Source organism: Oratosquilla oratoria, chromosome 18 (genome assembly GCF_046742065.1).
Source record: "Oratosquilla oratoria isolate Oo_2021 chromosome 18, ASM4674206v1, whole genome shotgun sequence".
Classification (NCBI taxonomy): Eukaryota; Metazoa; Arthropoda; class Malacostraca; order Stomatopoda; family Squillidae; genus Oratosquilla; species Oratosquilla oratoria.
The window spans coordinates 23,973,097-23,985,620 of NC_134794.1; the positions used below are offsets into that span (position 1 = coordinate 23,973,097).

Genomic DNA, 12,524 nt, shown 5'->3' on the forward strand with positions numbered 1-12,524 from the left:
TACAAATAAAAAGCTACAAAGCTGTGAACATAAAACAAGCGAAACAAAAGTAACAAAACGTGACACAATCGTAAAAAAAAAAAAAAAAAAAAAAAAAAATCATAGGACAGAGATGTAAAAAGAAGTGTCCTATGTTCTGTATATGTATATTTATCAGTGGTGGGCAGCGATCAATTTTGCGATAAAGCGATAACGATAAAGCGATACATTTTTCCGCTAAGTCCTATAACGATAAAGTGATAAATTTCCAAGATACCTTAAAGCGATAAGCGATAAATCCTGCGATAAATCCAAAAATACTCTATTTTTGCTACTTATGCATTTAAAAAAACTAATTTTTACACTAAAAACACCATATATTACTTAATAAACTGCTAAAGGACCCGAAATTAACATTTTATTACTTTATAACAACATTTAATGAAGCCAAATTAACAAAACTATCATAGCACAACATCACAAACACAAATACAACAATTTAAAACATCTCCTCATCCTCCTCATTAACCCCCCTTGGCACCTTCAACTTCTGCTTGATACACCAGAAACACCAGGTGCTCAAAATTGTCCTCACTGAGGCACGCCCTCTTTGGCCTCAGGACGTCCCCAGCTGTGCTGTGCTGATCACGTGGGACAACTTGTAATAGTTTGTCAGAGCAGCCATCTTGTCTTTGATGATCTGCAGCTCTTGGCTCGAAATACTTCAGCCACCCGCAATCACAACGTCTCCCTGGTCACTGGCCTGGCTGCCAGGGCGGCTATCCTCTGGCTCACTGCCCAGGGACATGAGGGAGCTCGAGAGAGAGATGGTGGGAATGTCCACAGATCCCGAACTCCCGGAAATAATCCGCTCCCTTTCCTGAGTCACATCACTGCTGCTGGCCTCCACGCGGAAAAAGTCCTCCACTGTCCTCTTGCCTGACATCTTGACACTCACTAATCACTAAATTCACTATTCTCGAACACTGAAGCGCGCCCGCCGCGACACTAATTAATAACGCAATATAAAACGCAAAAACCTAACCGATTTCCTGAAAAGGAAAAGTTAAAACACAAAATCACGCGACGTTCGTACGAACGGGAGGCACGCGCGAGGCGCACCTCAAAACGCAAAAAATATATAAAACTAATATATATTAATTAGATATTTAGTTAAGATAGCAATATACAATAAGAATTAAGTATATATAAGTTATAACACACAAAGAAGCTTTGGATCGCTGGTAGCACAATGAAACACAGAGCTGAGATCAGATGCGTCCAGTTGGGGGGCTATTCAAAGAAACAGTGACCACAGAAGCGCGGGCCGCCAGGCGCCTGGCCGCATCTGTTTGCCGCGTAACAATGAGCCTGTAACCTCCCGCCGTAACGGTTTTTCGTCTTCTACTTTATCGCTGGATTTATCGCGGGAAATTTGAAAGCGATAAAAATTTCCGGTCTTGCGATAAACGATAAGCGATAAATTTTCGGTTAAAGCGATATTATCGCTTTATCGCATTATCGCTTTACTTATCGCAACGCCCACGACTGACATTAATATACATATATATATGTATATGTATGTATATATATGTATATATATATATATATATATATGTGTGTGTGTGTGTGTGTGTGTGCGCGCGCGCGCGCGCGTGTATGTGTGTGTGTGTGTGTGTGTGTGTGTGTGTGTGTGTTTGTATGTATGTTTGTGTATTTATCTAGTTTGTGTTTACCTAGTGTGTGTGTGTATGTGTGCGTGTGTGTACATTGGCGGCCAAGAAGTAGATGGAGGATGAGTGGAGTGAAGAAGGGGGAGGAGAAGAAGGGGGGAGGGGGAGATAGAGAGGGAGGGGGGGGCCCATTAGTGCGATGGGGACCAATCAGTCAGATAGGGCTTATTTCCCCCTAACGGCAACCATACGCCCACGACGATGTCTCGTCCATCTCTTGTACTTGTTTATTTGTCGTCGTTCGTGTTTGCCATCGACCGTCTTTTGTTTACTTCTCCTTGTCTGTCGGAGTTTTCCCTTTTCCTCTTCATTTTCCACCCATTTACTTATTTTTTATTCATTCGTTTGTTTATTTGTTTGTTTATTTATCTCTTAACTAGTTCAATTGATTATTTGTTTATCTTTTACCTATCTATCTACTCACTTATCTATTCATTAACTCATTTGCCTATTTCCTTTATTTGCCTGTTTGTCTTTTCATTTAACTATCTATTCATTTGTTTATTTACTGAATTACCTATTCTAATTATATATTGATTTCTTTATCCAATAATTTTCTATTGATCTGTTAATCTATTGACTTTACTATTACCCTTAACTCGATACAGTGATATTCTTTATGTTATATATTTTGCCTTTGAAGGAGTTATCCGAAGTCAAGAACGAGTCACTGTAGGAAAGGTATCAGTGCGTTTTTTTCATCATGTTTGGCAACAGTTATAGTGTATTCCTTGACAGGCCAAAAATGTCCTCATGTCCCCATCATGTGCAAACCTGGTGGCTGCTGTTGGTAAGATATTCCCTGCGTTTTGTTTTGGCGGCCTTGCTATGGATGTGCGGTGTCCTGCTGCATTGTTTTTGACTCAGGGCAGTAGGCAGGATACAGGGATAACCCGTCATCCATGAAGACCTGATATGTGAGGCGGAGAAAGGGTGATGGATGGAAGAGGAATGGGTGGGAATGAAATGGGTGGGACTAGGCACATGCCTTTTGACTTGGCTATCTCCTTGATAAGGGAGAAAATTCCTTGGTATGTGTATATATATATATGCAAAGTAGACCACTTGGAAAAAGAAACTAACGAAGCAGAGCGCTTTCGTATATTACATCTGCAGTGCAACAAGTACTGTTACGGACGGGCTGGTTATGTGAAGAGACATTACGTATAACGGATAAGTGCTTAAGAACCAGCTCACTTCTAGAAGCCACTGTAGGACTGAATTATCTGGTCAGGGCCTAGATAATTCGTAAGACTAGAAGTAAAGTAACAAAGAAGATTCCAGGAAAGGAATATTAAACTAGCGGTAAGACTAGTAAACGAAATTATTAATAATATTTACAGGCAATAATAAACACAAAAGAGAATGGGCAGTTGGGTCAATGGGATCGTTACATGAATACAATAATATGGAAAGTATCGTTCAAATACGAAGTACAAGATACGTATACAATGTGGTACTAAGTACAAAGAGGTCAGGAACATATGTATCAAAGAAGTAGTAAATACAAATACAAGTATAATACAATGCAAATGTATATAAGGCAAGTAATGGAGGCAAAAGGGGTGATCACTTCACACGAATCGTCTCACGAGTCCAACCTACGAGAGGTCTTATCATCAGAGCTAATTGCGAGAAATGACAAGGTGTTTGTTTGTTGGATCTTTAAGGCTATCGACCTATAATGAGGTCATTAAGCCCGGTGTGAACCTGCGATCCTTTTTATTCTACCATTATAATTCCCACAATAGTCCAGTAGTGCGCAAATAAAATACTACTTTGTCAATAAGTAAACGGTCGTCTGTCAAAAGATTTGTGGTGCTCAGCTGAATTTTCTTAATTTGGCAATGTTGTATGAGCGCTTGGCGCTGTGTGTTGTATTTTGAGCAGTGTAGGAGTATGTGTCTTATGGATAGTATAGTGTTGCATGTGTTGCATTGGGGAGGAAATACGCCGTCAATATATGGTTTTAAGTGGGTGAGGCGGGTCGAGTTCATCCTCAGTCTTGCTATGGCGATTTCCTCGAGTCTGTTATTTCTGTATGATGTCGACCAATCTGTTATGTGTTCCTTTTGTTTGTGAGAAATGTCGAGATTGTTCCACTGGAGTTGCCAGTGGGTGTGTAATTGTTTTCTTAGTATGGAATTGAAGGTGCCTATGTCCAGGGGTATGTCGGTAATAGAGTCTATTTCTAAAGCAGTTTTGGCTAAGATGTCCGCTTTCTCATTCCCGAAGATCCCAATGTGACTGGGAACCCAAGAGAGAGTAATGGACTTGCTAGTTATCGACAATGTGCTAATGATTTTGCCCAAGAGGAAGTTCTCCATATGGTTACCTGTCTTGATTGATTTTAGTGCACTTAATGAATCTGTGAATATGACGAATTTACTATGTGTGTCGGATTGAGCATATTCTAAGGCTTTATATATGCCGTAGAGTTCGGCGATATATATGCTCGTATGGTTCGGCAATCTGAACATCATCCGGGTTTTGTTGCAGTATAACCCTGTCCCAGTTTTGTGGCCGCACTTGGAGCCATCAGTGTACAGTGCCATGTGGTCATTGTACTTATGGATGGTCTCCAAGGTCTTTTGTTTTAGTTCTTCTGTGGATGAAGTCTTCTTTTGTAGGTCTTGGTTAATTAAGATCTTCGGGGCGATGTTTTCCCACGGTGGTAAGACGGTGGCTTCAATCTGTTCTATTGACCACAGTGGCACTGAATATTGCTCGCACAAGGATCGGATCCTGATGGAAAGGGGATTTAGGCTGGAGTTGGTGAAGTGCTCATATCGTTGGATTGTCTCCTTGCAGGGATGTTGAGGGATGCGAAGCGCTTTGGCGACGTATCTTAGGGCAAGGAGCTCGCGCCTGTAGTGGAGGGGGGGTACGTTTGCTTCGACCTCCAGCCTCTCGATCCTTGTGCAGCGTAGTGCTCCAAGTGCTATTCTTAGGCCTTTGTTTTGGATGATGTTCAGGGGTTGTAACGTGGCTAGTGTTGCCGAACCATAAATCTGACACCCATAGTCTAGTTTTGATCTAATTAGGGACTTATAAATCATTAGCAGGGATTTCCTATCTGCTCCCCAATTTGTGCCCGTTAGTTTACGTAGCAAATTAATTCTCTTGTTGCACGCATCAACTAGGTATTTTACATGGGCCTTCCAGTTTAGCCTGGAGTCCAGTCTCAGGCCAAGAAAAAAGGTTGAGTTTTGTACTGGAATGGGAGTACCATGTAATTGCAGATTTATTTCTGCCTGGGCTCTGCGTGAAAATACAATTACTGTTGACTTTAATTCCGAAAACTTAAATCCCCATTTGTCAGACCAGTCCTGGAGCGAGTCCAGGGCCAGTTGTACGCGAGAGCCGGAAAACTTGGCATTCGGAGAGGAATGCCAGATTCCGACATCGTCAGCGTATAATGAGTATTTAAGGTTCCGAGGTGGAGCGGGTAGAATATCGTTTATCAGCAACATAAAAAGTGTGGGGCTTAACACACTTCCCTGTGGTACGCCATTTTCTTGGGTGCGTACTGTTGAATAGTAATTTTGAATTTTGACCGAAAATGTGCGGTCTTTTAAAATTTTTTGAATGAAAATAGGGAGATTCCCTCTAAGGCCAAGTGCATAGAGTTTTTCGAGGATACCACGTCGCCATGCCATGTCGTAGGCTCTTTCTAAATCCAAAAAGCAAGCAACAAGATATTCTTTCCTCTCGAAGGAGGAGAGGATATCTTGTTCTAATTTGACTAAATGGTCAAGACTACTTCTATTTTTCCTGAAACCACATTGGGCAGGAACTATTAAATTTTGAGATTCTAGTATGTATTTCAATCTGTTATTGGCCATACGTTCTAATATTTTGCATAAGCAGTTGGTAAGCGCTATAGGGCGATAAGAGGAAGGACTCTTTGGGTCCTTCCCCTTTTTGAGAATAGGTATGACGTGGGCATGTCTCCATGTTTTTGGGAATTCTTGACTAATCCAAATTGTGTTGTATATTTTTAATAATTTTTCCAGTGAAATTGAATTCAAGTGTTGCAGCATCTCATACCTAATCTCGTCTGGGCCGGCAGAGGTTCCTCTACACGAGCTTAAGGCTTGTTTAAGCTCGTGTAGTTGGAAGGGGGTGTTATATTCGTAGTGTGTCTGTGTATGGAAGATCAGAGGTTCTGCTTCCCGTGTTTGTTTGTGTTGTAAAAAGGTTGGTGAATAGTTATTCGTGTTGCTTGTTTGCGTAAATGTGTCTGCGATTGTGTTTGCGATGTCCAGGGGAGCATCTACAAACTTGTTTCCAATTGTTAGGGTCTTAATGTTGGGCGTGTATTTGCCGTCTATTTTACGGACGGCTGACCAGATTTGTGATAGAGAAGTGTTTGCGTTTATAGTTGAGATGTAGTCATGCCAAGACTTACGTTTGGCATGTTTTATTGTTCTACGGGCCTCTGCTTGCGTCTTTTTAAAAGTAATGAAATGGGGTGCAATAGGGTTATTTTTAAAAGTTCGATATGCCCTATTCCGCTTGCAAAGTGCTTTTCTGCAGTCTGATGTCCACCAAGGAACTCTATGCTTGTGAAATACCGAGGTTTTTGGTATATGCTCATGCGCTGAATTCAAAATAGAGTTTGATAAATTGAAAATTTTGTCATCCATATTATCCCCTGTGATGTTGACGTTGGTGGTTGTGCGATACATTTTCCAGTTGGCCTTTTTGATGTTAAATTTGGGACAGGGAGGGGGTGAGTTGTCTCCGTAGGCTGGAGGAGCCGTAGTGTTGTTACCCCCTATTTTTATTATTACTGGGAAATGATCGCTTAGCATGGTGTCGTCATGCGTATCCCATTGGGTGTTGTCAGACAACGCAGGAGATGATATGGATAAATCTATACATGAAAATGAACCCCTAGTATTGTCTACTCGAGTGGGACTGCCAGTGTTTAGGAGGACCAGGTTGTTTGATTCGAGCACTTCTTCCATCTGCTCCCCTCGACGAGAGGTTATTTTGCTACCCCACATGCGATGGTGGGAGTTAAAATCTCCCACTATCAGTTTGTGGTGGGGTAGTTGTTTGAAGAGCTCGTTTACCTCCTCTAGTGGGAAACGAGGGTCGGGAGGTAGATAAACGGAGCAGATGGTCGCGAGTTTGTTGTTTATTTTAGTTATGACAGCGACTGCTTCCAAGGTGGTGGCCAGTGGTAATTCCACTTGGGGAAGGCAGTCGCTGACTGCAACTGCGACCCCCCCTCCAGGCGCCAACCTGTCCTTCCTATAGGTGGTATAGTTCTTCAGTTGGAACTGAACACTGGGGTCAAGGTGGGTCTCTTGTAGACATATAACTGAGGGGTTGTTGAGTGAGTTAAAGATCGTTAAGTCATTTACTTTACTTCTAACACCTCGGCAATTCCACTGGATTATTTTCATTTTTTTTATTTATTTATTTATTTATTTATTTATTTATTTATTTATTTATTTATTTTGTTTTTTTTTTGTTTTGTTTTTTATCTGCTTCGGTTTCTTCCTTTCTTGGCCTTAGTGGGAGAGGTGTGTTTAGCCCCGGATGAACGGTCTGGGCTGGTTAGAGGACTTAAAAGACGTTTTTGGGAAACGGAGATCTCCATATTGACATCCTCTTCTGTACGTGTGGACACACGTTTGGAAGGCTCTGGGATGGCCGGGGAAGGAAGGTGCGAGTGAGTTTGCCTTTGGCGGTGTTCTTTTTCCTTGGAGTGTTTGGTCTCTGTTTGTGTTTCAATGGTTCTATAGGTTTTCTTAACTGCCGAAGCATAGGAAGTTGCTCCGGAAGTACTAGTTGGTGTCACTAGTCTTTCCATCACACGCTTCCTTGCTTCGTAAAAGGATATGCCACAAGTTGCTTTTTCCGTACAAATTTGTTTTTCTATTTTGAAGGTGGGACAGTCTCGGGAGGTGGAAGCATGATCGTTATTGGAGGGACAGTTGACACATTGAAACACGTTAGTAGAGCAAGCATCCGTTGGATGTTCGCCTGCACACTTACCGCATACGATTGATTGTTTGCTGCAGAATTTGGCAAGGTGACCATATTTGAAACACTTGTTGCAGCGCAAAGGGTTAGGGACATATGGTCGTGTTGGGACATGAATGTATCCTACTTTGACGTGGTCAGGGAGGGTTGTTGAATTGAAAGTGAGAATTAACAGGGGCGTGTTCACTCGCATGTTCCTTTCTCGGTCCAGTCGCGTTATGAATTTAACATCTAGTATTCCTTCCGATTTCATCTCGTCGAGGATGTCACACTCCTCCATGGTCACCAAGTCTCTGCAGTGGATTACTCCTCTGCAGGAGTTGAGTGATCTAGGGAGGGATGCAACAACATCGAATGAATGAAACTTCCTAGCCTTAAGTAGATCGCGTGTAGCTCTCCCAGAGTTGGTGGTAACTTGGAGGTCTCCGCTCCTAAGTTTTTTCACTTGGCTAATATCATCGGTAAATTGGGAAAGACATTTCTTTAGCATAAAAGGATTGAGGTCGGCTAATCGGGTCTGGTCGGAATGAATAAACACATGTCTTGCCTTGTCCGGGTCGATATTGGGGTCGTCAGGGGAAGTCTTCCTAGTTTGCAGGGATGGAGTTGAGGACTCCATCCTGCGCGTTGGGGTGGGGGGACGAGCCCCCTGGTACACAGAAAAAATGTGCTCAGCAGAGCAAAAATACAATATAAAGGGGGTCACACAGCTTCCTTTGGCGACTGGTGACAGCCGCGTAATAGGACCACTGTGTGCCCAGTGGTACGGGGTCTACACTACTTCTAAACTACGATAGATGTTGCTAGATTTCGCCGGGCCGGACGACGAAGAAGTCTCACGAGCCAACAAGGGCTCGTGCGGATCCCGGAGAGCTACGAAATAACGAGAAAGGTGGTACAAGGAAAAAGTACTGGGAAATGCCCAGAGGTGGGTGGCAGTGTAACTGCCAAAAAAGCTTTCCAACGTAAAGCTGGACCACGATTACAGTTAACTCTAGGGAGTAGCCCTAGCAAGCTTAACTATGCTCGTGTGAGTGCGTCTGTCTGCTGCCAAGGGCTGCCGACGACTGTGACAACGTGTAATTTTTTTTTTTTTTGTTGGATCTTTAAGGCTATCGACCTATAATGAGGTCATTAAGCCCGGTGTGAACCTGCGATCCTTTTTATTCTACCATTATAATTCCCACAATAGTCCAGTAGTGCGCAAATAAAATACTACTTTGTCAATAAGTAAACGGTCGTCTGTCAAAAGATTTGTGGTGCTCAGCTGAATTTTCTTAATTTGGCAATATTGTATGAGCGCTTGGCGCTGTGTGTTGTATTTTGAGCAGTGTAGGAGTATGTGTCTTATGGATAGTATAGTGTTGCATGTGTTGCATTGGGGAGGAAATACGCCGTCAATATATGGTTTTAAGTGGGTGAGGCGGGTCGAGTTCATCCTCAGTCTTGCTATGGCGATTTCCTCGAGTCTGTTATTTCTGTATGATGTCGACCAATCTGTTATGTGTTCCTTTTGTTTGTGAGAAATGTCGAGATTGTTCCACTGGAGTTGCCAGTGGGTGTGTAATTGTTTTCTTAGTATGGAATTGAAGGTGCCTATGTCCAGGGGTATGTCGGTAATAGAGTCTATGTCTAAAGCAGTTTTGGCTAAGATGTCCGCTTTCTCATTCCCGAAGATCCCAATGTGACTGGGAACCCAAGAGAGAGTAATGGACTTGCTAGTTATCGACAATGTGCTAATGATTTTGCCCAAGAGGAAGTTCTCCATATGGTTACCTGTCTTGATTGATTTTAGTGCACTTAATGAATCTGTGAATATGACGAATTTACTATGTGTGTCGGATTGAGCATATTCTAAGGCTTTATATATGCCGTAGAGTTCGGCGATATATATGCTCGTATGGTTCGGCAATCTGAACATCATCCGGGTTTTGTTGCAGTATAACCCTGTCCCAGTTTTGTGGCCGCACTTGGAGCCATCAGTGTACAGTGCCATGTGGTCATTGTACTTGTGGATGGTCTCCAAGGTCTTTTGTTTTAGTTCTTCTGTGGATGAAGTCTTCTTTTGTAGGTCTTGGTTAATGAAGATCTTCGGGGCGATGTTTTCCCACGGTGGTAAGACGGTGGCTTCAATCTGTTCTATTGACCACAGTGGCACTGAATATTGCTCGCACAAGGATCGGATCCTGATGGAAATGACAAGGTGTGAGTGGTTTTCACAGCTTATATACCCACGGACCGGAAGTGGGATACTTCCGGTGAAGGGTGCGGGCGAGCGCAGAGGAGGGGGGAGAGTAATTTGTCACACGTAAACTTGGATAGTTTTAAGACCCTCGGCTCGCTTGAACAATCTACTTATTTAGTAACTGTCAAATCTGTGCGCTCTGAATTACCTTAGGGACAAACAGCGAGGGCTGAACTGTTTCAGATTACTTCGCTTGTCTGTTTGTTCTACTTACATCAAGAGTGCGCACGTAGGCAAGATTACATACAGTGGACGGGCGTTACTACTTACATTGTTACAATACATACATAGACAATAAATGAACATTTTTATACATAATACAAAGAACACACAATTATATGACATAATTACATATATGACGTAATATCTAATATTACGTTACAATATATATATATATATATATATATACTGTATATATATATTTACATATATATATATATATATATATATACTGTATATATATATATACATATATTTTTTTTTTTTTTTTTTTTTTTTTTTTTTGTGATTGGCTAATTTTGTCCTTTGTTCGCTTTAGGACTCGCCGGAGGGCGCTACAGGCAAGCAGGGACCCCACCAGGAACGAAGGATGTGCGCCCTGGAGGGAGCAGCGCGGAGCAGGTTTTGCAAAAGCAGGGGGGGGTTGCAGCAGGGGGCCACCCACACGCGCTACCCCTCCGCTGCCTCCTCCCTCGCCCCCCAACGCTACGGCAGGGGCAAGCAGGGGCAGGAGCAGGCACGAGGGCAAAGGCAGGAGCGGTCCGAGTCATGGGGGGGCACGACGCCCCTACAGGCGGGGGCAGGTCCCACTTGTTCGGTCGTCCCCCGCTCCCCTCGGCACCGCGGACTCATCACCCCTGGCTCCCCTGTCGGTGCTCCAGCGGCACCCACCCCTGCCACCTGCTCCCCCAGCACCACCACCAGCACCACCTGTTTCACCACATCCCCCAAAACTACCTCATCATCCACCAAAGCCTCGACCACGACCTCGCATCCTTTGGACGTCCGGCTCCTGACGGAGACCTCCTCCATGTCCTCCTCCTCCTCCTCCTCCTCCTCCTCCTCCTCGCCCCCGCAGGGGAAGCCAGGACGGGCCCCTCAGATGTCTGTCGAGTCTGAGGAGGGGGCGGCTCCGGTCTCCTTCACCCAACCCGAAGTGCCTCCAGACCAGCCCGAGTGCCCCTCGCATCCAGATGCCCGAAAGACTTCCTCCGTCAGTCGCCAGACGCAGGCAAGTGGTTCCTCGTGTTATGAGTTCGATGTTCTTCACGATCTGAGTTCGATATAAGTGGGACGCACCCGGAGGAGCGGAGGGAGGTCTTCCTTCACTGCCAAGTTGGACGAGGGAACTTCACACTTTAATCCCCCAGGAGGTACTTCATGTACTAGATACTTCATATATTTTGTACCAGCTGACGCCAGACGATTCTATTGAGAAGAGTGGAATTAGATAGGTTTGAAATGAGGAGTCAAACGTACCACCATAACTCTCTGTGACAATAATTAAACATGTTCCTGATCATTTTTGTCAACTGACTCAATTCGTAAGATAGTAGTCAGACTAAGGTCACGCAGCCCCTAATTAGTAGGCAACGGGATATGTTATATCACCTTGGTTGTTCAATTTATACATGGATGGTGTGGTGCGAGAGGTTAAACGCAAAGGTAATGGGCCGGGGATTGGAGATGTTAAAAATATATATATAAAAATGGGAGATAAGCCAGTTGTTGCTTGCTGATGATACTGCGCTTATATCAGGATCAGAGGAGGGATTAAGGAAGTTAGTGACGGAGTTTGGGAAAGTTTGCGAAAGAAGGAAGTTCAAGATAAATGTGGGTAAAAGTAAGGTGATGAGATGTACAAGAAGAGAATATGGCAGCAAATTGTAAGTAAGTATTAAGGGAGAGACACTGGAGGAAATGGATAGGGTTAGAGACTTGGTTGCGAATATGGTGGGGAAGGGAGGAGTGGGGGTGGAGGTAGAATGTAGACTGAGAAAAGCAAGTAAATGCATTGGTGGATTAAAAAGTGTAATGAAAAAAGACATTTAGGAATGGATGCTACTAGGATATTGTATAAAGAAGTGATTATGCCTACAACATTGTATGGAACAGAAACGTGGAACATAAGAGAGGAAGAGTTTAATTGTGTTTGAGATGAAATGTCTGAAAAATATGGTAGGGGTTACTGGGATGGATAGTGTGAGAAACGAGGAGGTGAAGAGGAAAGCGGAGGTGGAAAGGGAGTTGGGAGATAGGGTTGATGAAACGGTATTTGGGTGGTTTGGACACATGGAATGAATGAATGAAGAAAGATTAGTAAAAGAGGTGAGAAAGGCGGAGGTGGATGGAGAGAACATGAGTGGGCAACCTAGGATGATGTGAATGGATGTGGTAAAAGGGGCATTGGGAAAGGGGAATATCTGTCGAGGAAAGAAGGGAAAAAAAGGAAGATAGGGGTGAGTGGAGAATGATTGTGTAGGAATGATGCCGTCATGTATAGAAGGGATTGGTTGGGGGATGCGGGGATAAGGGAATATGTGTAAATGAGATTTTGACGCAACCAG

At 43.5% G+C, this 12,524-nt stretch overlaps 1 protein-coding gene across 1 annotated transcript in view; it reads left to right on the top strand.

Annotated features, from left to right (window-relative positions):
• LOC143034776 (uncharacterized) overlaps positions 1-11,319 on the top strand; it is a 222,983-nt gene extending 211,664 nt beyond the window's left edge. The window contains exon 3 of the mRNA XM_076201124.1: positions 10,496-11,319. Within this exon, the coding sequence (XP_076057239.1) occupies positions 10,496-11,245 (750 nt within the window). The 3' untranslated portion in view covers positions 11,246-11,319. The remainder of the gene's footprint in view (positions 1-10,495) is intronic.
• The last annotated feature ends 1,205 nt before the right edge of the window (positions 11,320-12,524 follow it).